The sequence below is a fragment of the Cetorhinus maximus genome, chromosome 10, assembly GCF_964194155.1.
Source record: "Cetorhinus maximus chromosome 10, sCetMax3.hap1.1, whole genome shotgun sequence".
NCBI lineage: Eukaryota > Metazoa > Chordata > Chondrichthyes > Lamniformes > Cetorhinidae > Cetorhinus > Cetorhinus maximus.
The window spans coordinates 55,555,821-55,582,545 of record NC_135888.1 but is presented as its reverse complement, the minus strand read 5'-3'; the positions used below and the strand labels follow the sequence as shown (position 1 = coordinate 55,582,545).

Genomic DNA, 26,725 nt, shown 5'->3' with positions numbered 1-26,725 from the left:
CCAGAACAATGTACAGTTGTATCATTATTTCCTCTCCTGTTTTGGGTTTGTACTCCATCATTAATTTGTCTTTGTTGCTGCAGCTACTTGTTGTTTATACATGTTTCATGTTGAGTTTACTGAGACTTGGAGCCTCTGCTGCTTTATTTTTTACATCTCTCTTTGCCCCTCTGATGACTGTTAACTTTTTCTGCATTTGTTTCTATTCTTCCCAGAAAACTCCTTCCTCCTTCCAGGTTATTTTTCATCTTCATATAGGTTTTAATACAATTGTTAAATTATTTTGGGTCTGGTCTAAGCTGATTAGTTTTCAGCTTGTGTTTCCTAAGCCCAGCTTGCTGTATTCTGACTCCATGTTATAAAATGCAATCTTGTTTTTCTGAAACTGGTTCTGAACTGCTACTCCAGGCCTGTAAAGGGTTAACCTTCAGCCAGAGTGAATCATGAAAACGAAACTAACATTCTCATTCCCTGCATCAAGTGTTTATAAAGATTTTACTTCCTGCTCTGGTTTCACAGTGTTTCCGATGCTGTATGAAATCCCTTCAGGTGCTGTAACAATGGATCCTGCAGCTTTGGAGGATGAATTAACCTGTGCTGTGTGTCTGCAGGTGTACCAGGATCCTGTAATTCTGCCCTGTCAGCACAGTTTCTGTTTGAAATGTATTGAAAGAGTTTGGGCCCAGACAGCAGGCCCAGGAAGGTTTGAGTGTCCTCAGTGTCGCCGTAAATTCAACCCCAGGCCCAGTCTGGAGAGAAACTTCACTCTGTGTAATATAGTGGAAAAATATAACCACTCACAGCCTCCTGCTGGTTATGTCGTGTGTGATTACTGTGATAGTAATCCAAACCCAGCTGTGAAGACTTGTCTGAAATGTGAAATATCTCTTTGCTCCCTTCATTTAAAACCACATTTACAGAACAAGGCTTTCAGTGGACATACTCTCATTGAACCTGTGTCTGACCTTACAGGCAGGCAGTGTCCTGACCACAAGGAAGTCCAAAAGTTCTATTGTAAAAATGATGAAGAGTGTGTGTGTGTTTCCTGTGCAATAATAGGGAAACATAAATCCCACACACTGCTAAGCCTGGATGAGGCACAAGCTGCAATTAAGGTGAGTGACACAATTCCTGATGTTAAATATAGTGAGGGAGAGTTTTCCTGTTAATGACCAACATTAATTGGAACTGATTGGAGACGGTGCTGATTTAGCTCACTATTTTCTTGTTGCTCTGAGTCTTGGTTTATGGAAGTTTGTTCTTTGTTATATTTGCTCCTTCCCCTTTCTGTTACAGCCTGTCTGAGAGAACAGGGTGGGCACTCCAGGGTGGGGGGTGGGTGTGAGAGTGACCCAGGGTGACTGCCCCTTAACTGCACTCAGCCCCTGTTGGGGTGGGCACTGCAGAGCTCAGTAATTCACTGTTGTAACCTATGTAACACTGGGGGTTCTGCTCTCTGAGCAGCAGGGAGAAGGTCATCACCATTGAGGGCACTCCCTGAGGGGGAGACTGAGACTTGGTGGAAAAACTGTTCCTCATAACAAGAGAAATGCTGGTGTGTCCGAGTCTGTCTCCCTTTCCCCTCGGCTGATTCCTGGAAATGGAGGAGCTGAGTCCGTGTGAAAATGCAGCACACGGTGTGTGTGAAAACAAGCTGGTGTGTGTGTGGTTCATCAAAGAGAGTCTCTTTACTGAGAGCCACAGAAGGGAATATTTCTACTTTGGACCCAGAGCCTGAGACCCTGAGATTTAGACAAGGGAGTGTGGGAGCTGTAGCAGCCAGGAAATCTGGAAATGCCGGGAATGTGAAGTTCTAGTCAGATTTAATGTCAGGACCTCATTAGAAATCTTTTACCCTGCAGCCGACCAGATTGAGAGGCTGAGCACTGCCAAGTGGGAAATCCTGTGGTACAAGGCAGGAGCTGGGAACACCGGGAACGGTCCCAGTCAAACATCAGAGCTTGGTGGAAGACTGGGGAGAGGAATTGGAGCACAGGGAAGAGATGATGGGAGCAAGAGATAGAAATGGCAGAATGGAGGACAGAGACTATTGGGGATAGCAGGAGAGACATCGTAGTGGGAGGTCAAGAGATGACTCCGAGATGCAGACAGGTGAGAGAAGATGCTTAGAAAACTAAGAGGGTGAAACAGCTACAGAACAATGAATAGTGTAGAAAGAGCAGAAATACAAATAGTTAAAATAAGAACACCCCAGATGTTAGTAAGGAGGACTTTGCAGGGTTGACAGGGCTGTGATTGCCATTGTTGTTTAAGGTGCCTAGGTCGATGCTGGATGGTCCGCCCGGTTTCATTCCTTTTTTGTGTCTTTGTAGTGGTTTGTTACAGCTGAGTGGCTCAGAATTTAAGAATTTGATCTGTTACAGCTGAGTGGCTCAGAATTTAAGAATTTGATCAGATTCTCGATCTGTTACCTCAGTAACTGAGAGTTAGTCTCAGTTACTCTTATTGAATTCAGACCCAGAAACAGACTAACTCAATCACTCAAAACAACACATCTCTGTATATGTATATAGGACTGCAGATAACCAGTGGAATGCATCATCTTTCTCTTGCTCTCCACATATCTCATTATAAATTACTGAAAATAACAGAACAAATTAACTTTTGCAGAAATACAAAGATTGAAACTTTAATAACATTCTGAATGTTAACTAAACCGAGGCTTACAAAAGGGGTTAATACTGCAGACTGTAACAGGGAGTGGGGTCAGTTGCAGCCTTTAGCTCTGAAAAGTGAACAATTACAGATATTTTTAAAGTAACAGTTCACTGAAAACAAAAGAAACCCTGTTTTTTGCTCTCATTTCAGTCTGTCAATTTCTGATATTTGCTTTTAATTTTTCTCACTGCTGCTGAAAACCCTCCTCCAACTTCGCCATTTGTATATAGGAGGGTTTAATGATATAGCGTAAAGGAGGAATGGAATAAAGGGGAACCCAGATGTGGGTAGATGGGATGCCGTAATGATATGTGGTAAAGGGGGAATGGGATAAAGGGGAACCAATAGATGTGGTTATAGGGGAGGGTGTAATGATAAAGACTAAAAGTGGAGCAGGGTGATGAAAATCCAATCAATTTGGGTATATGGGCGGGTGTAAAGATCCAGAGTAAAGTGGGATTGGGGTGATGTGGATCCAGTAGATGGGGCTATAGGAGAGGGTGTAATGATATAAGGTAAAGGGGGAATAGGGTGATGTGAATCCAGTCAATTGTTTTAAATTCAGTTCTTTCTGTTTCATTTATTATCCAGTGCTGTTCACTGTTGTAACATTTTTATGGAGAATTGACAGGTTATATAGAATCATTGAACTATCTGACCCTTTCTGATCTTAGATTCCTTCTTATAGTAGACTGTAACATTGAAATTTTTTTAATGTTGCTGTGTCTAATGTAAATTCTGATCGTTGTTGTTTTAGATTAGATTTCTCTCAACTCTTATCGAGGTTTGATTTGAATTCAGCCGCGTCTTTATATTGATTAAATGTAACACACTTGTACTGCAAGTCAGTAGATTCGAAGCACTAACCTATCAGAAAATTCAGGCTATGACCCTTATTTCTCTATTTCCTGATACATTGACACAATGCCATGTTCAGAGCTGCCAATTGTTAGGAGGTTTATTTAAAATTTACCCCTCAAATCAATAAAGTTCTTAAACACTGAGTATCAGGTATCACAATTATTAACATATAGTAGTACATACAAACATACGAATTGGGAGCAGGAGTAGGCCATTTGGCCCCTCGAGCCTGCTCCACCATTCAATAAAGTCATGGCTGATCTGAATGTAACCTCAAACGCACATTCGCGTCTCCTCCTGATAACCTTTCACTCATTGTTAATCAAGAATGTATCTACCTCTACCTTAAAGATTTTCAAAGAATCTGATTCCACCACCTTTTGAGGAAGAGGGTTCCAAAGACTCTTAACCCTGGGAGAGAAAACATTTCCCCTCATCTCTGTCTTAAATGAATGACCCCTTATTTTTAAACAGTGACCCCTAGTTCTAGATTCTCCCACAACACGAAACATCCTCTCCACATCCACCCTGTTAAGACCCCTCAGGATCTTAACGGTGTCAATTAAGTCGCCTCTTACTCTTCTAAATTCCAGTGGATATAAGCCTAACCTGTCCAGCCTTTCCTCATAAGACAACCTACCCAGTCCTGGTATTAGTCTAGTAAACCTTCTCTGAACTGCTTCTAACGCATTTACATCTTTCTTTAAATAAGGAGACCAGTACTGTACACAATACTCCAGCTGTGGTCTCACTGATGCTTTGTACAACTGAAGCATAACCTCCTTACTTTTGTCATCAATTCCCCTCACAATAAATGATAACATTCTATTAGCTTCCCTAATTACCTGCTGTACCTGCATCCTTTTGTGATTCTTGCACTAGGACACCCAGATCCCTCTGAATATCAGAGCTCTGCAATCTCTCACCATTTAGATAATAAGCTTCTTTATTATTCTTCCAACAATTTCGCATTTGCCCACAGTATACTCCATTTGCCAGATCTTTGCCTACTTACTTAACCTATCTATGTCACTTTGTAGCCTCCTTATGTCCTCCTCACAATTTATTTTCCTACCTTTCTTTGTGTCATCAGCAAATTTAGCAACCATTCCTTCAGTCCCTTCATCAAAGTCATTTATATGAATTGTAAAAAGTTGAGGCCCCAGCACTAATCCCTGTACTACACCACTCATCACATTCTGCCAACCAGAAAAAGACCCATTTTTTGCCAATTCTCTGCTTCCTATTAGCTAACCAATATTCTATCCATGCCAGTATGTTACCCCCTACACCATGAGCTTTTATTTTCTGCAATGCCCTTTGATGTGGCTCTTTATCAAATGCCTTCTGGAAATGTAAGTACAGTACATCCACTTGTTCCCCTTTATCCATAGCACATGTGACTCCTTCAAAGAGCTCCAATAAATTGGTTAAACATGATTCCCCTTTTACAAAACCATGTGACTCTGCCTGATTGCCTTGGATTTTTCTAAGTGCCCTGGATAACATCTTTAATAATATCTTCTAACATTTTACTTATGACAGATGTTAGGCTAACTGGCCTATAGTTTCCTGCTTTCTGTCTCCCTCCCTTTTTGAACAAAGGAGTTATATTTGCTATTTTCCAATCTAATGAAACATTCTCCGAAACTTAGGAATTTTGGAAAATTAAAACCAACGCATCAGCTATCTCGCTAGCCACTTCTTTCAAGACCTTAGGGTGAAGTCCATCTGGACCTGGGGATTTGTCAGCCCGCAGCCCCAACAAGTTGCTCAATACCACTTCCCTGGTGATTGTAATTTTCCCGAGTTCCTCCCTCCCTTCCATTTCCTGATTTGCAGCAATTTCTGGGATGTCACTTGTGTCCTCTATAGCAAAGACCGAAGCAAAATACCTGTTTAATTCATCCGCCATCTCCCTACTTGCCATTATCAGTTCCCAGACGCGCACTCTATAGGATTAGTGCTCACTTTGTTAATTCTTTTCTTACTTAAATATAGAAACTCTTACCATCCGTCTTTATATTACTAACTAGCTTTCTCTCATTCTCTAATTTTTCCCTCCTTATTAATCTTTTTGTCATTCTTTGCTGTTCTTTATATTCTCTCCAATCTTCTGACCTGCCACCCCTCTTTGATAATTATTTGCTTTTTCTTTAAGTTTGATACTGTCAGGAAAATGAGAAATTGTAATATTTTTCTTCTGATAATAACCCTGGCATATTTTCTTATGTATTGGAAGTCAGGCTGTTGGGGTGTAGATATGGTAATTGGATTAAGAGCTAGAGTGACTGCAAGGGTCTAAAGCCGCAGTAAGAAGTGGTTTTGATATGTTAATGTACCAAGAGGAACTTCAATCAGTGTTTTACATAAAGCAATAACAGGAATAGTTTTGAATTGAGCTGTTTTAGTTCAAAGGGTGTATTTGCAGGTTGTCAAAAGGTATAAAGAAATAAGGTAAAGATAGGGTAAGTTTGTTTTTATAGTCCAGGAACTAAAGTAAAGAATGATTTAATCAATTCTGGGTATAAAGCATTTCTGAAGAGACTGGTTGAGATATTAGCGAGATCAAAGTGAAGGAATGCATTTAAGGAAATACTGAAGCCAATGCGAGGGAGTAGCTGCTTAGATTTCCCAGAAGGCAGCAGGGTAGCTGGTCAGAACACCTGGAAGACAGCGTGAACAAGGCCAGACTGAAAGAACCAGTTGCTGTCAGCCTCAGAGGACACCCCAAGGAATAAGCACTGTGTGGTTAAAAATTACTGGACTTCTGTCGATTTTAAAATCTGTAAGGACCTTTGCTGAACAGAAAAGGGAAGGTTAGCTCTGAGGGTAGTTAAGTTAAGATCTGTGTTTTAAAGTACTGTTTACTGTATGAAGCCATTTATGTATTTAAGTGTAATTGTGTTTTATTTGTTTTTTTTATTCTTTTAATAAATGTTTATTATAAAATCATCACAAGTAGTGAGAGACATCATTTCCTGATTTCAGAACTGTTCCTCATAGTATACAAATTGCAAAAACCATTTTGGCAGCTGTTTCAGGTTTCCCCCTCTGGGATTTGAGCAGCTTGGCATTTTCCATCTGCTGTGCCATAACATAAATTGTCTTTAACTTTTTTAGTAATTAAACACACACTGAAAAGGCAGGACTTACAACCATACTAGATGATGGTTGGTTGGGTATTTAAATATGTTACCATCCTGAGTTTAATATCTTAGGCCTTTACAAATCAAATGGTCATTACAAATTCCAGTTTTTATACACTTGTGTTACATTTTAAAGACATCCTATGTGGCTCTGACAAAGGTAAACTATCCTTCCTTGTCTTTCTCTACTCGTCTGCAGCCTTTGAACATGTCAATGGTTGGCTCTCCACTGTTGTCCAGCTGGGTGCGACTGCTCTCACCTGGTTCCATTCTTAACTATCTAATCATAGCCAGAGTATCACTTGAAATGGCTTCTCTTTCTGCTCCTGCAGCATTACCTCTGCTGTCCCAGAAGTATCTAACCTTGCTCCTCTCCTATTTCTCATATACATGCTGCCCCTCAGCGATCCAAAAGCAAAATTTCCTCTGACACCCAGCTCTACCTCACTGCCACCTATATCGACTCCCCCACTGTTGCTAAATTATCACACTGCTTATCTGACATTCAGTCCGGATGAGCAGAAATTTACAACCAAATATTGGAAAGACTGAAACCATTGTTTTCAGTTACCATTCTAATCTCCATCCCTCTCCCTGACACCCGCCTGAAATTAAACCTGGGTTTTCAGCTCAGGAAACCTTTAAATGCCGGACAGAACCTGATTCTGGGATCTCCACCCCCATTCCTGTTTCCAGCTATTTTTTCTGTTGCGGGGTAAAGGTGGAGATAGTCCTCCTGCATGCAAAAATCCTGCCCTTACTGCCTCCATTGCGGGGCTAGGCAGTCCAAGTCCCGCCACCCAGCAATTTTTGTGGAGTCGGGCCCCTTTGGTGAGTATGCATGGTTCATGGCCCCTCAGAGGAGTCATGAACCAAAGTCTGGATTCAGGAATCCTTTCACAGGTTTCATCCCTTTTCACCACTTTCTCAAAGGCAAATAGGGATGGGCAATAAATGCTGGCCTAGCCAATGATGCCCACATCGCGTGAAAGAATAAATAAAAAAAATTAAACAGTCACAGTAACATCCTATGTGACTGTGACCTTGGTGTGTTATCCCCCCTCATGCTTTTTTTAAAATGTATTCATTCATGGGGTGTGGGCATTATTGGCTAGGCCAGCATTTATTGCCCATCCCTATTTGCCCTTGAGAAGGTGATGATGAGTCACCTTCTTGAACTGCTGCAGTCCATGTGGTGTAGGTACACTCACAGTGCTGATTGGGAGGGAGTTGAGGAGTTTAACCCAGTGATAGTGAAGGAACAGTGACATAATTCCAAGTCAGGATCGTGGTGGCTTGGAGGGGAACTTGCAGGTGGTGGCGTTCCCATGCATCTGCTGCCCTTGCCCTTCTAGGTAGTAGAGGTCGCGGGTTCGGAAGGTGCTCCCGAAGGAGCCTTGGTTGCTGCAGTCCATCTTGTAGATGGCACACACTGCTGCCACTGTGAGTCACTGGGGAGGGAGTGTTTGTTTTAAGGTGGTGTAAGGAGTGCCAATCAAACAACCTGCTTTGTCCTGAATGGTGTTGAGCTTCTTGAGTGTTGTTGGAAATGCACTCATCCAGGAAAATGGAGAGTATTCCATCACACTCCTGACTTGTGCTTTGCAGATGGTGGACAGGCTTTGAGGAGTCAGGAGGTGAGTTACTGTCTGCAGAATTCCCAGCCTCTGACCTGTTCTTGTAGCCACAGTATTTGTATGGAGGGTCCAGTTCAGTTTCTGGTCAAAGGTAACCTCCCTCAGGGAGTTGATAGTGGGAGGTTCAGTGATGGTAACGATATTGAAAGTCAAGGGAGATGCTTTGTTTCTCCTTTGTTGGAGATGATCTCTGTGTGTTGTGAATGCTACTTGCCACTTGTCAGCCCAAGCCTGAATGTTGTCCAGGTCTTGCTGCATATAGACACAGACTGCATCAGTGTTGAATAGTGCTGAACATTGTGCAATCGTTAGCAAACATCCCCACTTCTGACCTTATGATTGAGGGAAGGTCATTGATGAAGCAGCTGAAGATGCTTGTGCCTAGGACATTACTCTGAGGAACTCCTACAGCGACCTCCTGGGACTGAGATGATTGACCTCCAACAACCACAACCATCTTCCTTTGTATTAGGTATGACTCCAACCAGTGGAGAGTTTTTCCCCTGATTGCCATTAACTTCAGTTTTGCTCGGGCTCCTTGCTGCCACACTCGGTTAAATGCTGCCATGATGTCAAAGCAGCCACTTTTAGCTTACCTGTTTGAAGCAAGGCTGTAATGAGCATCAGGTGCTGAGTGGCTCTGGCGAAACCCAAACTGACATGAGTGAGCAAGTTATTGTTGAGTAAGTGCTGCTGGATAGCACTGATGTCAATTCCTTCCATCACTTTGCTGACGATTGAGAGTAGACTGATGGGGCAATAGTTGGTCAAGTTGGATTTGTCCTGCTTTTTATGGACAGGACATACCTGGGCAATTTTTCACTTTGTCGGGTGGGTACCAGTGTTGCAGCTCTACTGGAATAGCTTGGCTAGGGATACGGCTAGCTCTGGAGCACAAGTCTTCAGTGCTATCACCAGAATGTTATCAGGGCCCTTAGCCTTTGCAGTATCCAGTGCCTTCAGCCGTTTCTTGATATCACGTGAAATGAATCGAATTGGCTGAAGACTGGCATTTGTGATGCTGGGAACCTCTGGAGGAAACCAAGATGGCTCATCCACTCAGCACTTCTGGCTGAAGATGGCTGCAAATGCTTCAGCCTTTAGCACTGATATGTTGGACTTCTCCATCATTGAGGCTAGGGATATTTGTGGAGCATCCTCCTCCTGTTAGTTGTTTAATTGTTCACCAACATTCACAACTGAATATGGCAGGACTGCAGAACTCAGATCTGATTTAAGTTGGTTGAGGGACTGTTTAGCTTTATCATATGTTGCTTCTGCTGTTGGCATGCGAGTAGCCCTGTGTTGTAGCTTCACTAAGTTTATGTCTCATTTTTAGGTATGCCTAGTGCTGCTGGCATCCCATCCTGCACTCTTCCTTGAACCAGGGCTCAATGGTAATGGTAGAGTGCGGAATATGCTGGGCCATTAGGTTACAGATATTGGTTGAATACAATTCATCTACTGTTGATGGCCCAAAGCACCTCAAGGATGCCCAGTTTGGAGTTGCTAGATCTGTTTGAATCTATCCCATTTAGCCTGGTGTTTGTGGCATACAACATGATGGAGGGTATCCTCTATGTGAAGATGGGATTTCGTCTCCACAAGGACTGCACAGTGGTCACTCCTTGCAATACTGTCATGGACAGATGCATCTGCGACAGGTAGATTGGTAAGGACAAGGTCAAGTATATTTTTCTCTCTTGTTCATTCCCTCAGCACCTGGCGCACACCCAGTCTCGCAGATGTGTCCTTTAGTGCTCGGCCCCTCAGTCGATATTAGTGTTGCTGAGCCACTCTTGGTGATGGACATTGAAGTCCCCCACCCAGAGTACATTCTGTGCCCTTGCCACCCTCAGTGCTTCTTCCAATTGGTGTTCAACATGGAGGATCACTGATTCATCAGCTGAAAGGTAGGGGTGGGGTGGGGGAGCCTTGCAGAATTGGTAGTTGGTAATCAGCAGGAGGTTTCCTTGGCCATATTTGACTTTATGGGGTCTGAAGTCAATGTTGAGGATTCCCAGGGCAATTTCCTCCTGGCTATATACTGTGATGGGTTTGTCCTCCCAATGGGACAGGACATACCCAGGGATGGTGATGGTGGTGTCGGGGACATTGTCTGTAAGGTATGATTCCATGAGGATGATGTCAGGCTGTTGGTTGACTGGTCTGTGAGACAGCTCTTCTAATTTTGACACAAGCCCCCAGATGTTAGTAAGGGGGACTTTGCAGCGTCGACAGGTCTGGGCATGCTGTTGTTGTTTCCGGTGTCTAGGTTGACGCCAGGTGGCCCATCTGCTTTCATTGCTTTAAGACTTCATGGTGTTTTGATACAAGGGAAGGACTTGCTAGGGCATTTTAGAGTCAGTGTAATTGCTATGGTTCTGGGGTCAAATGTAGGCCAGACCAGGTAAGATGGCAGATTTCCTTCTATTGAGGGCATTAGTGGACCAAATGGGTTTTTACGACAATGGTTTCATGGTCACCGTTACTGAGACTAGCTTTCAATTCCAGATTAATTAATTTAGTTTAAATTCCACCAACTTCTGTGCTGGGATTTGACCCATGTCATCAAAGCATTAGCCTGGGCTCCTAGATTACTAGCCCAGTGACATGACCACTACACCACTGCCTCTACTTCTTGACTCATCTGCAGCCTTTGACACAGGCATTTCCAGCAGCTTTTTTTTTGTTTCACATTTTTTGTAGTATTTTGCTTTTGTGTTGATGTTTAAATCATTGTCGCTTCTCTATCAGGAATGCTCATCCGCTGGGCAGAATTTAATGCACCCCCGGCTGCAAGTTTTGAGGCCAGGGGGCACTTAATTAGACTAGAGGGTGCAGGATGGGGGCCCCACCATCTTGCCACTTGATTAATATGGGGCAGAAAGACTTGTGGACAAACTTTGCGCTCGGATCCTAATTGAGGCCCTTAACTGGTTAATTAATGCCCACCTAAGGGCCCTTTGCTGCTGCCGTTGATATTCAACCAACGGCGGGTGGGGAGAGTTGCCACGTAGGGAGCTTGCAAAGCAATCCCTTTCAGGGTTGCCTGTGGCTTTTTGGTGTGGGGAGGGCCCTCATTCAAAGACACTCAGTGCCTTTTCAAGGGACCCGGCATCGGGAATGGGGCAGGTCGATGAGCACTCTTTTTAAAAAAAATTAATTTACAGGATGTAGGTGTCGCTGGCTAGGCCAGCATTTATTGCCCATCCCTAATTGCTGTTGAGAAATTGGTGGTGAGTTGCCTTCTTGAACCGCTGCAGTCCATGTGGTGTAGTGCTCCCACAGTGCTGTTAGGGAGGGAGTTCCAGGATTTTGATCCAGCGCCAGTGAAGGAACGGCGATATATTTCCAAGTCAGGGTGATGAATGGCTTGGAGGGGAACTTCCAGGTTGTAATGTTCCCATCTATCTGCTTTTCTTGTTCTTCTAGATAGCAGTAGAGATTGTGTGTTTGGAATGTGCTGTCTAAGGAGCCTTGGTGACTTTCTGCAGTGCATGGTGTAGATTGTACACACTCATGCCACTGTTCGTCGGTGGTGGAGGGAGTGAATGTTTGTGGATGAGATGCCAATTAAGTGGGCTGCTTTGTCCTGGATGGTATTAAGCTTCTTGAGTGTTGTTGGAGCTGCACTTATCCGGGTAAGTGGAGAGTATTCCATCACATTCCTGACTTGTGCGTTGTTAATGGTGGGCAGGCTTTAGGGAGTCAGGAGGTGAGTTATTCGTCACATGATTCCTAGCCTCTGACCTGCTCTTATAGCCACAGTATTTATATGGCCTGGCACTTGTATGGCACAAATGTTACTTGCCACTTGTCAGCCCAAACCTGGATACTGTCCAGGTCTTGCTGCATTTGGACATGGACTGCTTCAGCATCAGAGGAATTGTGAATGTTGCTGAACATTGTGCAATCATCAGAAAAGTCCACTTCTTTGAACCATATGCCTGCCTAAACCAACGACCCCCATTCCACCCTCACTCCCCCTGGCCTGTGTCCCTTGGTGATCCTTGGCCTCTGATGGAGGCTTTACCGTCAGCTGCCACCACTCCTGGCAGTGTTGGCATCAGTGGAGTGCTGCCAGCCTCTGATTCGTTCGCAGCTCTATGGGAGGGGGTGGGATTCCTGCCTCTGGGGCCCTAAATCCAAGGAAAGACTGATGCTAGTCTGTTCCGGAGGGCCTTCCCCAATGTAAGCAATGCGGAACTCCTGCTGGGTCTCCAGGTGGCGGGTGAGACACCAGTCGCCAACATTAAATTCAGTCCATTGTTTCCAACCCCCTTCCTGGCCCCTTTCTGCCTGAACCAATTAGTCTCGGTGCTCTATTTAACCTGGAGCTGAACTTTTGACCCTTTATCCTTTCCATCACAAGACCACTGACTTCCATCTCTGTAATATCGCCTGTCTCCACTCATTCCTCAGCCCATTAACTAATTAAATCCTCATTCCTGCTTTTGATACCTCCAGACTTGACTATTCCAATACTTTCCTGATAACCCTCCTTTCCTTGCACCGTCCCTAAACATAAGGTCATCAAAAACCCTGCTGCATGTACTCTAAGTTGCACAAAATCCTGTTTGCCATTTCCCCCTGTTCTCGCTGAACTACTTTGGCTCCTGGACTGTCAACACCTCGATTTTAAAATTCTCATCCTTGTCCCTCTATGGCTGCGGTCCTCTCTACCTCTATAACTCCCTCCAATCTGAGAACTGTACATTCCTCCAATTCTGGCCTCTTGTACATTCCCAGCTTCCTTTGCCCCACCAATGGTATCCAGGCCTTTAGCAGTCTTGGCTTTCAGCTCTAGTATTCCCTCCCCAAACCTCTTTGGCTCTCCAGCTCTCCCTCTCGCCTTTTAAGAAGCTCCTTAAAACCGTTCTCTTTAACCAAGTTATTTTCTCACCTGTCCTGGTGTCTCCTCCTTTACACAGTATGAATTTTTGACTGACTACTCTTCTGTGAAGGGGCTTGGGATGTTTTACTATATTTAAAATGCTTTATAAAGCAGGTTGTTATTTTAAAATCTTTCTAAATGGCTTCATAGGTAAAATTGGAGGGAGAAATCGAGAAACTTCAGGGAGTCCAGCAGAATTGTTCCAACAGACAGCGAGACTTGGAGAAATCAGAAGCTGAAATAAAGGTAGGGAAAAGTGGAACTGGATTTTCAAAGAGTTTCTCTCCTCACTGAGTCAATGAGCACATCAGAAACAGGCCTTCCAAATCAGGCTGGTTCTGTTGGGGTTGAGTCACTAATTACACTGACTTCCCGTGTGTTTGATTTGAGGGGGAGGTGCTTAAATCTGCCTGCACCTCCCAGGGAATATTATTCCATCATTTAGATACTGGATTTACTGAAACAGACTCAGCCCGAGACTAAAACAGAAAATGCTGGAAAAACTCAGCAGGTCTAACAGCATCTGTGGAGAGAAAAACAGAGTTAACGTTTTGAGTCCGTATGACTCTTCTTCAGTTGAAGACTTGTCCTGAAGCCTGTATCACATAAACATAGAAAGGAAGAGGAAGAAAATCCCATTAGCCCCAGTGAGCCTGCCCCGTGCAGACAGGGTTCAATCATACACACCACTGATCCATCCTGAACCATGGGGTACTCACCTGGGAGAGACAAACAGAAGAGAGAATAAATCCTTGCTACCAATTCAGGACAAACTGGGAGAAATTCCTCTCCAGCTCCCTTTTAAAGGGTGGCAGTGACTCCATACCCACCAATGTTCAGGAAGTCTGTTCCAGAGATCAGGGACTCTGGTGTCTAACCTAATTCTGTGTCTATGGATTTTATACAAAGATCCTCTAGCCCTACCCTCCTGATCCATCTCAAGTACCTCACCCAACAAGTGAGTCCAATAATCCCTCCGTCATTTTAAAAACCTCCATCATGTCCCTCTCAGTCTGCCTTTCTCTAATCACCCAAACTCTTGGTGCTGATCCTCTAAATAAAATCAATCAGACTCTGTGTCATTCTGGTACCATCCTCTCCAGAATCTCAATCTCCTTCACCAGGTGTGGGTACAAAAACTGGAACCATCACTTCAGGTGTGGATGGACCAGCTGGCAGTGCCATACCCAGTCTAACTACAGTGGTCTTTCTTTTAAACTCAAGACAGCACTGGTTAAAATTTGTTTTCTCACCCAATAGACACCCTCCACTGCTTGTCCATCTTTAATGGGTGTTATAAGGATGTGCTTTCTTTTAAAGATAAGTACATTTCAAATTCTCCTTTCTCTGGCTGGATTAAAAAAAAACTGTAACCTTATTAAGACTATGGATGACTGCTATTCAGCCAGTACACAACTAGCATCCCTCCCAAATGGAATGAAAAGGGAACAGACACCCAACCCCCCTGAGGAGTGTGAAAGACTCCATCTCCTGTTGGCTTTCACATTATCTTGAAATTCTTCAAAAGTTTCTGAGCTCATACATCAGAATGCAATAAGCTGCTCCACAAAACAACTACCATAGCAGACATGGAAATCAAATTCCTCTGGAATATACAGCCAGCAGGACTTTTACCAAGCCAGAGAGATCACAAAGAGAGATCAGAATGCTGTACTGAAAAACTGCAAGGAAGCTGTTTCTCTCTCTCTTAAAAGTATTGCACCTGGTTTACAATGTAACCATCCTGAGAAGAGAAATCTACTGCAACCGAAGATTTTTTGGGAATAAAAAGTGGAAATCTACTCCGTATAACTAGACCCAGGAAGACAAATCAACAAAACGGCCACAATGTGGAATCACTTCATTGAGACCAGCCAAAGGACAGTAAAATGTATATTCTTTTGATTGTTTATCTTCTTCACAAACTATAAATCATTGTTAAGCATATTCTCTTATCCTACCATCTGTACTAGTGTGTGTGAGGGCCCAGGGAAAGTGAGTGATGTATGATCTGTGGTTGCGATTTACCTAGTTATTTTTAAATTCGGGAAGTAGGGTCAATAACTTATCTTGTTCTTTATTTAAACTCAAACACCTGTCTGGCTAATTCTTTATAATTTGAAGGCTTAAATAGTGGGATTCCATTAGTATTGGCAAAACACATCCTAGCTTAATTCACAAAAAAACCCTGTTATGTTCAGAGTTGGGGTGGTGTAACAGGGTACTGATTTTTACCCCTCCTCATGTGGCTGTAACACTTCTGATGGAGTAGTGCTCTAAACAAACTGTCCTGTTCCTGAAGTGCCATGTGCTCAGGGTAACAGCTGTGTGGAAGGACCATTTGTAATGAGGGTTGGTTTGGGTTTCAGACACGAGTCAATGAGCTGAAAGGAAAGTTATCGAAGAGCTTTTCTGAATGGAGGAGAAAGCTGGGAGAAGATGAAAAATCCACATTGAAACTGATTGATGAGGAGGGGCTCCGAGCTCTCTCACAGATTAGAAGGTATTCTGAAGCGTTAAACAAGAGGATGGAACAGATTACATTAATAGATGGAGAAACCCAGAGCCTGGTACTGAAGGACCCTCTCTCTTTTATTCAGGTACATCTTCAATATAAACAGGATCATGTCTGGGGAATGGGGCGTTTCTATGAGGCTGAATTGTTTGAAGATTGTTGGTGGAGCCCAGCATTGGCACTGACCCCTCAGCCCTGCCCTTGGAGTTTTGGTGCTGGCCCCTCAGCCCTACCCTTGGAGTTTTGGTGCTGATCCCTCAGCCCTGCCTTTGGAGTTTTGGTGCTGGCCCCTCAGCCCTGCCTTTGGAGTTTTGGTGCTGACCCCTCAGCCCTGCCTTTGGAGTTTTGGTGCTGGCCCCTCAGCCCTACCCTTGGAGTTTTGGCGCTGGCCCCTCAGCCCTGCCCTCAGAGTGTTAATGCTGCCCCAGGGTGGATTGCAGTGAAATGTGGGATTATTCCCCATTCCTGTGAATGGCCCACCTACTGTTACAGACTGAACTCTTTCCTCTCAGTCACAAATTCACTGTTTGATTCCATTGGGAGTTGGTTTGTTCATTGACTGATTTGATCTCCTGTCTTTATTCACAGAACTCGAAGCAGCTCCTTTCCAGGTAAGTTCCTCTCAGTCATAAAGTACCCGCTGCTAATTGAGAACATTCCCCGGTATCTGGGAGAAGAGTGAAAGTAGAATCACAGCTTGGAAACCTTCCCAGATAAGATGCTTTCAAATGGTGGGAATATTTAGCGATGTTGAACTGAGGTTTGAGGTGTTATTAGCTCAGACAGCCAATCAGAAATGGGAGTTTCTGCATGTATACTGATGGCACCCAAGTCTACTTCACCATCACCACTCTCCATCCTTCCACTGCCTCTGATTTGTTTCGCTGCCTGTCCGACGTCCTTTATTGGATGAGCTGAAATTTCCTCCAATTAAATGTTGAGAAGATCAAAGCCATTGTTTTCAGTCCCTGCCATTCCCTAATCACTGACTCCAATCCTCTCCCAGGCCACTGTCTGAGGTTGTGGGAATATCCGGCAAGGCTGAGGATGTGGAGACCCTGTTGACCTTAACAGCATGCCCCATTTAAATAACCTTCTACAGCCTTCTGACAAACAGCTGATAAATAACGGCCTGGCTGGCAGATGGGAGCCAAACAAGCAGCAGAAGGACACAGCAGGCCCCCTGAGACCCCAGTGAGGGTCGGAGCTGTGGAGCAAAGTTTAAATAATTGGGGCTGAAGAGTGCAAAGGCTTCCTTCTGAGGCCAAGGGGCCTCCTGCTCTTCCTGGCCCACAATGTGTGCTAAAAGGAGCAGATCTTTAGCACTGACCTTGGCCAGTCAGCTCCTCCAGCCTCTAATCTGCTCCTGGGCAGACAACAGTGCAGTCCTCCCCACTGAACTACAATCACATTTCAGTCACTGCCCCAATGATATTATCAGGCCGCAACTGTTGAATGTTAATTATCACCCTGACAGCCTTTCGCAGGAGCCTCGTCAGTTGCCTGATTTGTGTTTGTGAAAATTTAAATGGATGGCAATGGGGTCGGCTGTCTTGATCCCGATGTTTTAACCCACAATCCTCTTCCTCCCATCAGGGGGTTAAAATGGAGACATCCGTGAGGGAATCTCACTGATCGCAGGTCCCTGGGAGGCTATTCCTTCTCCTCACTTCACATGATTGTAGTGAGTGTGTTCCTGCAGACTGGAGCACAGACTGGAGACCTGGAGGATAATAATCATTATTGATGATGGAAAGATGAGGCTCTACTACAGAGAAACTGGACTGAACACAGACGGATTTGACAATCACAAACTGAGCTGAAGTGGCAGCAAACCAGGATCTCACAGTACGTGTGGAGATCAGTGCGAATGCAGGAAAACTGTAAATCCCAGGATTCTGCCATTTTCAGGATGGGTTACAGCAGGGTGTCAGTCTGAGCATTAGAAGGGATGCAGGTTGTTGTACTGATCACTCGTTCCCCTTTGGTTTCTGATCTGAAATGTTCCCACTGATAAAAACATTCTCTCCTCTTTCATTACAGAATGACTGAGACTCAGAGACTCACAGACCCAGATGTTCCAGCGCTCACCCTGAACCTGTCCAATATATCTCAACTTATCCAGAAGAGTCTGAACGGATGTGAAAAGTACCACTCAGACATATTGGGAATCATCAGTAAGAACATGCAGCTTTTCTCCAATATAAGGGACTGAGAGCAGATCGGGTTAGTTGTGTTCAGATAGCTGGGAATAGCCCTGAACTTTAATGTCACTGGACTAGTAATCTAGAGGCCCAGGCTAATGCTCTGGGGACATGGGTTCAAATCTCACCATGGCAGCTGGTGGAATTTGAATTCAATTAATAAATCTGGAATTGAAAGCTAGTAATGACAACCATGAAATTAATCATTGATTGTTGTAATAACCCATCTGGTTTACTAATATCCTTCAGGGAAGGAAATCTGCCGTCCTTACCTGGTCTGGCCTACATGTGGCTCCAGACTCACAGCAATGTGTTTGACTCTTAACTGCCCTCTGAAATAGACTAGCAAGCCACTCAGTTCAAGGGCAATTAGGGATGGGAAATGCTACCCTTGCCAGCGATGCCCATATCCCAAAGAATTAAAAAATAAATATATTCCATCCTTATATATTCCTGGAGATCTTCTGGTACAGTGGGCAGTGTGCCCGTCTCTGAGTCAGAAACTCTGGGTTCAAGTTCCACTCGAGGTCTTGATGGCCAAGGAAGGTGTGTTCATAATGCAGCCAAACAGGTTGAGTATCAACTTGTCAATCCTTCCAACATATGCCAATGACAGGGCATAGGAGAGGGAGAGATCCATGTGTGTGAATCAGAAGCCTGAGATTAATCCTCAGTCCCCAGTGACACCTGCTTTAAACATTCCCCACTGTAATGGGCCAGAGCTTCACCCAACATGGGTCAGGTAGAGGTGGGGTTACACACTGTCAATCAGAGTGTCTTTTAAAGGGACACTGTTCCTCAACAGGGCTGTCAATATGTTTAAAGAGTAAAGTAAAATAAAGGAAGACTTGCATTTCTAAAGCACCATTCACAACCTCAGGACATCTTAAAGTGCAATGAAGTTCTATTTTTGAAATGTAGTCAATGTTGTGATGCAGGAACATGTCTTGAGCTCTTTGCCTGAAGCCAGATCTGACCCACAGCACCGTGATCTCCATCACGAGCAGGGCAAGGCGGTAGGTCCCGAATCCACCCCAGTCAAAATGGTTGATCACACCCTATGCTGTTGGCATCAATCTGATCCACACCAGCCAACTGGGGCAAGTGGCCCCCCAAGGAGCCTGAGCTCCCACTTCCCTGCAGGAACATACACTTTTACATGCATGTTATAGTCTGGAGCTATGATTAGTGATGGTAGAGGCTCTAATTTCTTTCCATCATATGGCTAACCAGGAATCTAGATCATTTCAGAGGGCAGTTAAGAGTCAAACCCGTTGCTTTGAGTCTGGAGCCACATGGAGGCCAGACCAGGTAAGGATGGCAGATTTCCTTCCCTGAAGGATATTAGTGAACCAGATGGGTTACTACAACAATTGATGATTAATTTCATGGTTATCATTACTAGCTTTCAATTCCAGATTTATTAATTGAATTCAAATTCCACCAGCTGCCATGGTGAGATTTGAACCCATGTCCCCAGAGCATTAGCCTGGGCCTCTGGATTACTAGTCCAGTGACATTACCAGTACAGCACCATCTCTCCCCCATTATAAGCCATCATTGAGTAATATAAAGGGGGCTGGACCTCACCGTGTCGCAATTCCCAATCACCGTATGCTTTCAGTACAGTGCCAGCTTTCACCGAATACAGGGGCCCATTGGACATCACTCATTCCCCACACAGCTCCTCTGGGACAGCCTCTGTCCCAGGGAATGTCCTTCACATGTCGACTAGGATCAGCAGGAGAGTGGGAATATCCAAAGGTGTTTTTATAATCTAAAGCAGCGACCACACTAATTTATATTTAACTCTCATGTTTTTCTATTATTGTTTCTGTTTCTATCTAACCCTTTTTGTGAAATTTCTTCAGTCGCTAATTCAAAGTTAGAGTTTCTATACCTGTTCCCTCCTCATGGCTCTCTATTGGTTTGATTCTGAGACCCAGGGCCTGAGTGAGTGCTGGTGAATTCACAGTGAACAACAGTTTAATGTACAGAAGGGATACAGGAACAGAAGGAGACCATTTAACCCCTCAGATCTGTTCCACCATTCAGTGAGATTTTGGCCGATCTGTTACCTCACTCCATGGCCTGAATTTTCCCATTGGCGATTTAGGGGTGGGGCCCGCTCGCCGACGGGAAAATGACGTGGGATGATGTCGGGAGAAACCCCCTTTAAATTAACAATTAATCTAGCATCATTTGCTGTATGCAGAAGCCAGTTTGTGTGATGAAGTTTCCTAATTTCACTGAACTGCTTACAGTAACTCCAGGTGTGGCCTAACCCAGGGCTTGGTATACCCGAAGCATGACTTATCCCCCTTGTATTCTAGTTCTTCAGATATAAAAACCAGCATTCAACTATCTTTCCCCTTTATTCTATGTACCTGTTCATGACATTTTAATGACCTGTATGCATGGACCCCAAGCCAGTGTGAATCTCCACTTTTTCTGGCTTTTCACCATTAAGGGCCCTGGTCTATCCTTATTAGGTCTAAAGTGGATAACCTCATATTTGCTTATATTGAGATCCATTTGGCATTGTTTTGTCCATTCACTTTATCTATCAACTTCTCTTTGCAATCTTATGCTTCCATCTACACTGCTTACAGTACTGCCTCTTTTTGTGTCGTCAGCAAATTTAGATATGTGGGCCTGAATTTTTCCCTTGTCGGGTGCGCGCAATCGGTGGGCCTGGGAGCAGATTAGAAATAGGCTCCCGACTGTGATCGGCCTTGACTGCAATTTCACACTGGCTGGCCAATTAAGGCCCGCCCAGCATGTCTTGCGTCTTCTGAATGGTTGGGAAGGGCTGGGCGGGAGCGGGGGACTGTCAGGCACCGGGTCCAATGGCGACCCAGCGAGCGCTTTAAAACCAGCAAAGGCAGCTCCCTGAAGGCTGCCAGGGGAGAATCTTTAGTGGGTCCGGAGACTGGAACAATGGCCTCACTAGCGGCAGGAAACATCAGGTGAGAGGGCAGGTTGGGTGGGCACTCGGCCCCCTGTTTCTTGGATGAATGCCTCATTGTCCTCGTGGAGGATGTCCATGTCAGGCGGGACACCCTCGTACCCAGTGTTGGCAGGAGGAGGCTGCCGCATCAGACCAGAAATGCTTGGGAGGAGGTGGCAGCCGAGGTTAGCAGCCACAACGTTGTGAGGTGCACATGGGTGCAGTGCCGCAAAAGGTCCAACGACTTGCTACGTTTGGCAAGGGTGAGTACCATGTTGGCATGGATCAGTGTGGAGATGTGTTATGGGCTGGCTGTCCCCCCCGTGGAGTGGGGGGTGTTGTGCAATGAAACGCAGCACTCGTTCTATTTTTGAACGAGTCAGTTTATGGCACCATGAGCATAAGAGGGACTTTTCACGGGTGATCTTCTATTTTGCCATGTTTTGTTAATATGTTTACTGGTGTGGCCATTAACACCAGATATAGTTCTGTTCATTTATTGTGAGTGTCAAAATGATATAAATTTTGCTTTTGTCTTAATGGCCTGAGTATGCTTCACTTTTTTGGTGCAGGGCATGCCAGTATCAAATGCTGGATGTGAGTGGCTCTAAACTTCATTGCACAGGCACTGAGTGGACTTTGTGTTCAAAGGAAAGGGTCATTTCAGACATCCTGGATGGAGGTGGCAGCCCTGGCATGAGATGGAAGCAGATCTTTGGCAGCCTAGCTGAAGGAGCGTTGGATCAAGGGATCCCTGGTGTCCCTGCCTCCCTGAAGGATACAGAGGTCTGCCTCCATGCCCTCAGCATTCTCCTCACCAGGCTCCTCTTTTGACTCATCACTGAATTCATCCTCTGTGGCCTGTGGAACTGCCTCAAGATCCTCTTCCTCCAGTGGGTCCCCCCTTGCCAGTGCCAGATTGTGGAGAGTGCATCATACAATCACTATCAGTGACACCTGCCCTAGGAGGTATTGTAGTGCTCCCCCTGGACGGTCCAGGCATTGGAAGCATATTTTCAGAAGACTTATGGTCCCCTCTATCACCGCCCTTGTGGAGGCATGACTCTTATTATAACGCTGCTCTGCCTCTGTTCTTGGGTGGCAGAGAGTTGTCATAAGCCACCTTTTCAATGGATAGCCATTGTCACCCAGCAGCCATCCATCCAGTTGGGCTGGAGCACTCAATAGCCTTGGCACCTGGGAGTGTCTGAGGAACATAAGCATCATGGCAGCTGCCAGGGTACCTTGCACAGACTTGTAGAATCTGCGTCCTGTGGTCACACACTCTCTGGACATTCAAGGAGTGGAATCCCTTCCTGTTGATGAAGGCACCTGGCTGACCAACTTGTGCCTTGATGGCCACATGCGTGCAGTCGATTGCACCTTGGATGTGGGGGAACCCAGCAATCGCTGAAAACCCCCTGGCTCGCTCAGCCTGCCTGGCCTCATCCGTAGGGAAATGAATGAATGTCATTACCTGCCTGAACACAGCATCAGTCACCAGATTGATGCAATTGTAGACAGCTGATTGGGACACTCCACAAAGATCCCCCACTGATTCCTGGAAAAAGCCGGAGGAATAGAAGTTGAGGGCCATTGTGACCTTCAGAGCTGCTGACATGGGGTGTCCACCCACACAGTTGGAGGTGATCTTAGGCCCAATCATTTGACAACTGGAGGTCACTGTCTTCCTGGAGATGCGGAGCCTCCTTCAGCACTGCACCTCAGACATATTGAGGTAGCTGCATCGCTGCCTGTAAACCCTGGCAGCAGGATAGTGGTGTCTTCTCTCTCTGCCCTTACACCTTGGATTACCTGTTGGTACTGTGCCCCTTGTGCCTGCGCCTCTCCTCCCACAGGTCACTCCTCTGGAAGCTGCATAGGGACACCTGGCCCCCTCTCCCTTCTGCCCCTCTCTTCCTCCTTAGAGGAGGTGCCACCAGTGGATAGCACAATACCCATTACCAGGGTAACAGAAGGCTGTCTGATACCTGAAGGGGCTCACAGGGTCAAAATTCTCCAGGGACCTTAGAGACACTAATGAGTCCTGAAATGAAGCCTGGAAATGTTAAGAATTAAGCTCAGGAAAGATGAAGCTGTCAAGTTCAAATATGCAACCAGCAGCAAACTGTCTCCTAAACTCCTCACTACTCAGTGGCAATGCTACTGACCTTTTTTATCCAGCCCTTGGATGAGGTTTTGTAAAAGTGGGCTGCCTGCCTGCTCATTTTGCACATGCGATGAGCGTAAAATCGCACGGGCAATGTGAAATCACAAACAATTGCCTTTTTAATGGCCTTAAGTAGCCTTTTAATTGATGGCGGGCGCAGCTCTAACACCTGTGCGTCATCTCGCACTATTTCATATCCATTCGGGTCAGGCGTGCGCCAGCCCGTGACGTGTAAAATTCTGCCCGTGGCTTTCTATTCCATCATCTACATGAATACATTGAATGGACATCAGATTCAGCCCAATTTACAATTAAATCCTCAATGCTATTTGTAAACTGATGGAGGCTTTAATCAGGCTGTGAGCAGAAAGGGATACTAACAGGCGGGAGAATGCCCAGGGCACGCTCCAATATTCAGAATGGGACAGAGAGTCAGTCCAGGGCACATTCCTGTACTCAGAATGGGATAGTAACAGGAGGGAGAGAGCGCAGGCAGTGAACTCAGTAACTGTGTCTGTGGGCTGTATTGTGTGTCGGTGAATCCCCTCTATTGTGTCTGGGAGAACGTATTTACAGTTCCAGTGTTTGTGTGATTAAACTGACACTGTGTGGCTCACTGCAGTGTTTGCACTGAGTCTACAGCACTGGAAACCACACACTGCTATTTAACAGGGAGTTTGATTGAAGGCCATTTATTTAACATGGGAAGAATACTGTCTAACAGGTAATATGGGCTGACAGTGTCTGGGAAATACTGACACTCCTACCTGTAGCTGTCAATCATTGATCTGAGTGGAATAACCCTGTCTGACCAATCTCTTCTCTCCTCTCTAGGGAAAACACCATTGAGCCTGGATCCAAAGACAGCAAACTGCAACTTGATTCTGTCTGATGATCTGAGATCAGTAAGATGGACTGAACATGAACAACCCCAGCCACCTCATCCAGAGAGGTTTAAAAAATATCCTCAAGTCCTCTGCTCCCAGAGCTTCTCCTCAGGATCCCATTCCTGGGATGTGGATACTGATGGAAATAACTGGGGAATAGGGCTTGTGTGTCAGAGTGTGGAGAGGGAGGGGGAGAAGTCTGAATTTGGGAACAACAGTAAGTCCTGGTGTTTGGATTTTTATGTTGATTCTCTCAGCGTTGGGCACAATTGCCGGTTTTCCCCCCTCCCACTGATCCGTAACCCCAGAATCCGAGTCCAGTTGAACTACGAGGCTGGGACTGTGTCATTTCACCAGGTCACTGACTCACTGAGACACTTACACACATTTCAAACCACTTTCACTGAACCTGTGTTTCCAGCATTTCATTGTAGGAACAAATCCCTAAAATTGTTAAATTCATCCTAATATTGATACTCTGACATCACTTCCTGTCTTGGGTGCATGGGCCTCAGAAACATCACTTCTGGATTGGATTGGTTCTCTGATGTTATACTTCTGGGTCGGTTTGGGGTCTCTGATGCATTCTTGCATTAATCATGGTTGAATTCTTCATATTAACTTTAGGTTTTAATTGAGTTTCAGTCAGCAATGTTCAGTTAGTAAAAGGGATTCCAGTGAGACAGTGTTTTCACTGAGAGGCCATAAAACTGCCTCCGTTAGCTGTAGCCTTGAAAAGGCACCTGCCATAGATATGCAAAGTTAGTCAAGTTGTGCGGAGTTCCTCCTCCTTCGGGTACCATGTGTTGGCGATCATGGATTTCCATTGTATTGGTCCATGATTATGCTTGGCAAATTACTGCAGTGGTTTGCCGTTGCCTTCTGCAGTATGGCTGATCAGGAAACTTTCCAGCTCTTACCGCCTGCTATCAGGCCTATTGGAAGGATTTACAGACTGATAAGCAACCTATCTGGCCACGTTATGAATGCATCTTCCATGGCCATCAAGTCCCAACATGGGGCTTTAATATGTGGGGTTACTCTCATTTAAACTGCAGTTATTGTGGGTAATTGGATGACATAATACTTTGAAAAACATGGATCCTCATGTAGTGAGAGTGAAAGAAAGGTATAAAAAGATACTGGTAGAATAGACACTACAGACAGAATAGAATTCAACAAGGCTTGGCCAGCTGATCCCCTCGAGCTCAAAACCTGTGACCCAGTGAATTCTCCAGGCTTGTACTGTCAGTGTCTCAAACATATGGGTAATTATTAGTAATAATTATCTTGTATGTATGTAATTATTGATAAACTGATATTGTATTTCTCATTATTCATAAAAGTTATCATTGATTTGTCATTATATTTGTGATTATTAATGTATATGTGATAATTGGTAATATTTTTAATTTTATATTTAATTCTTATGAAAGGCAATAAATGCCTTTAAACCCTTTTTTAAAAATTCTCTTTTTTATGTGATGTGGGCGTCACTGGCCAGGCCAGCATTTATTACCAATCCCTAATTGCCCTTGAGAAAGTGGTGGTGAGCTGCCTTCTTGAACCACTGCAGTCCCTGTGATGTAGGTACATCCAGAGTGCTGTTGGGGAGAGAGTTCCAGCATTTGACCCAGCGACAGTGAAGGAATGGCGATATAGTTCCAAGTCAGGATGGTGAGTGGCTTGGAGGGGAACTTCCAGGTGGTGGTGTTCTCATGTATCTGCTGCCCTTGTCCCTCTAGATTGTAGCAGTCGTGAGTTTGGAATGAGCTGCCTAAGGAGCCTTGGTGAGTTTCGCAGTGCTGCCACTGTTGGTGATGGAGGGAGTTAACGTTTGTGGAAGGGGCGCCAATCAAGTGGGCTGCCTTGTGCTGGATGGTGTTGAGCTTCTTGAGTGTTGTTGGAGCTGCACTCATCCAGGCAAATGGAGATTATTCCATCACACTCCTGACTTGTGCCTTGTAAATGGTGGACAAGCTTTGGGGAGTCAGGAGGTGAGTTACTTGCTGCAAGATTCCTACCTCTGATCTGCTCTTGTAGCCACAGTATTTATATGGCTGGTCCAGTTCCGTTTTTGGTCAATGGTAACCCCCAGGATGTTGATAGTGGGGGATTCAGTGATGGTGATGCCATTGAATGTCAAGGGGCGATGTCTAGATTCTCTCTTGTTGGAGATGATCATTGCCTGGCACTTGTGTGGTGCGAATGTTACTTGCCACTTGTCAGCCCAAGCCTGAATATTGTCCAGGTCTTGCTGCATTTGGACATGGACTGCTTCAGCATCTGAAGAGTCATGAATGTTGCTGAACATTGTGCAATCATCAGCGAACATCCCCACTTCTGACTTTATGATGGAAGGAAGGTCATTGATGAAGCAGCTGAAGATGGTTGGGCCTAGGACGCTACCCTGAGGAACTCCTGCAGTGATGTCCTGGCACTGAGATGATTGACCTCCAACAAGTACAACCATCTTCCTTTGTGCTAGGTACAATTCCAACCAGTGGAGAGTTTTCCCTCTGATTCTCAGTGCTCCTTGATACCACACTTGGCCGAATGCTGCCTTGATGTCAAGGGCAGTTATTCTCACCTCACCTCAGGAGTTCAGCTCTTTTGTCCATGTTTGAACCAAGGCTGTAATGAGGTCAGGAGCTGAGTGGCTCAGGCGAACCCCAAATTGAATGTCATTGAACAGGTTATTGCTAAGCAAGTGCCGCTTGATAGCACTGTTGATGACCCCTCTCATCACTTTACTGATGTTCGAGAGAAGACAATG

General features: G+C 45.0%; 1 protein-coding gene across 1 annotated transcript; it reads left to right on the top strand.

Moving 5' to 3' along the window:
- Nucleotides 1-466: 466 nt before the first annotated feature.
- On the top strand, nucleotides 467-25,417 carry LOC144685701 (E3 ubiquitin/ISG15 ligase TRIM25-like). Its single transcript, XM_078550499.1, has 7 exons — nucleotides 467-1,115; nucleotides 13,374-13,469; nucleotides 15,593-15,823; nucleotides 16,327-16,349; nucleotides 17,782-17,915; nucleotides 19,572-19,706; nucleotides 23,897-25,417. Exons 1-7 carry the CDS (start codon nucleotides 528-530, stop codon nucleotides 24,415-24,417), a joined length of 1,728 nt encoding a protein of 575 aa, XP_078406625.1. The 5' UTR covers nucleotides 467-527; the 3' UTR covers nucleotides 24,418-25,417.
- Nucleotides 25,418-26,725: the final 1,308 nt, after the last annotated feature.

Coding starts and splice junctions, on each gene's coding strand:
- LOC144685701 (XM_078550499.1), top strand. CDS start 528: ATGCTGTATGAAATCCCTTCAGGTGCTGTAACAATGGATCCTGCAGCT. Junction 13,470..15,592: donor AATCAGAAGCTGAAATAAAG/GTAGGGAAAAGT, acceptor TTTGGGTTTCAG/ACACGAGTCAATGAGCTGAA. Junction 16,350..17,781: donor TCGAAGCAGCTCCTTTCCAG/GTAAGTTCCTCT, acceptor CTTTCATTACAG/AATGACTGAGACTCAGAGAC.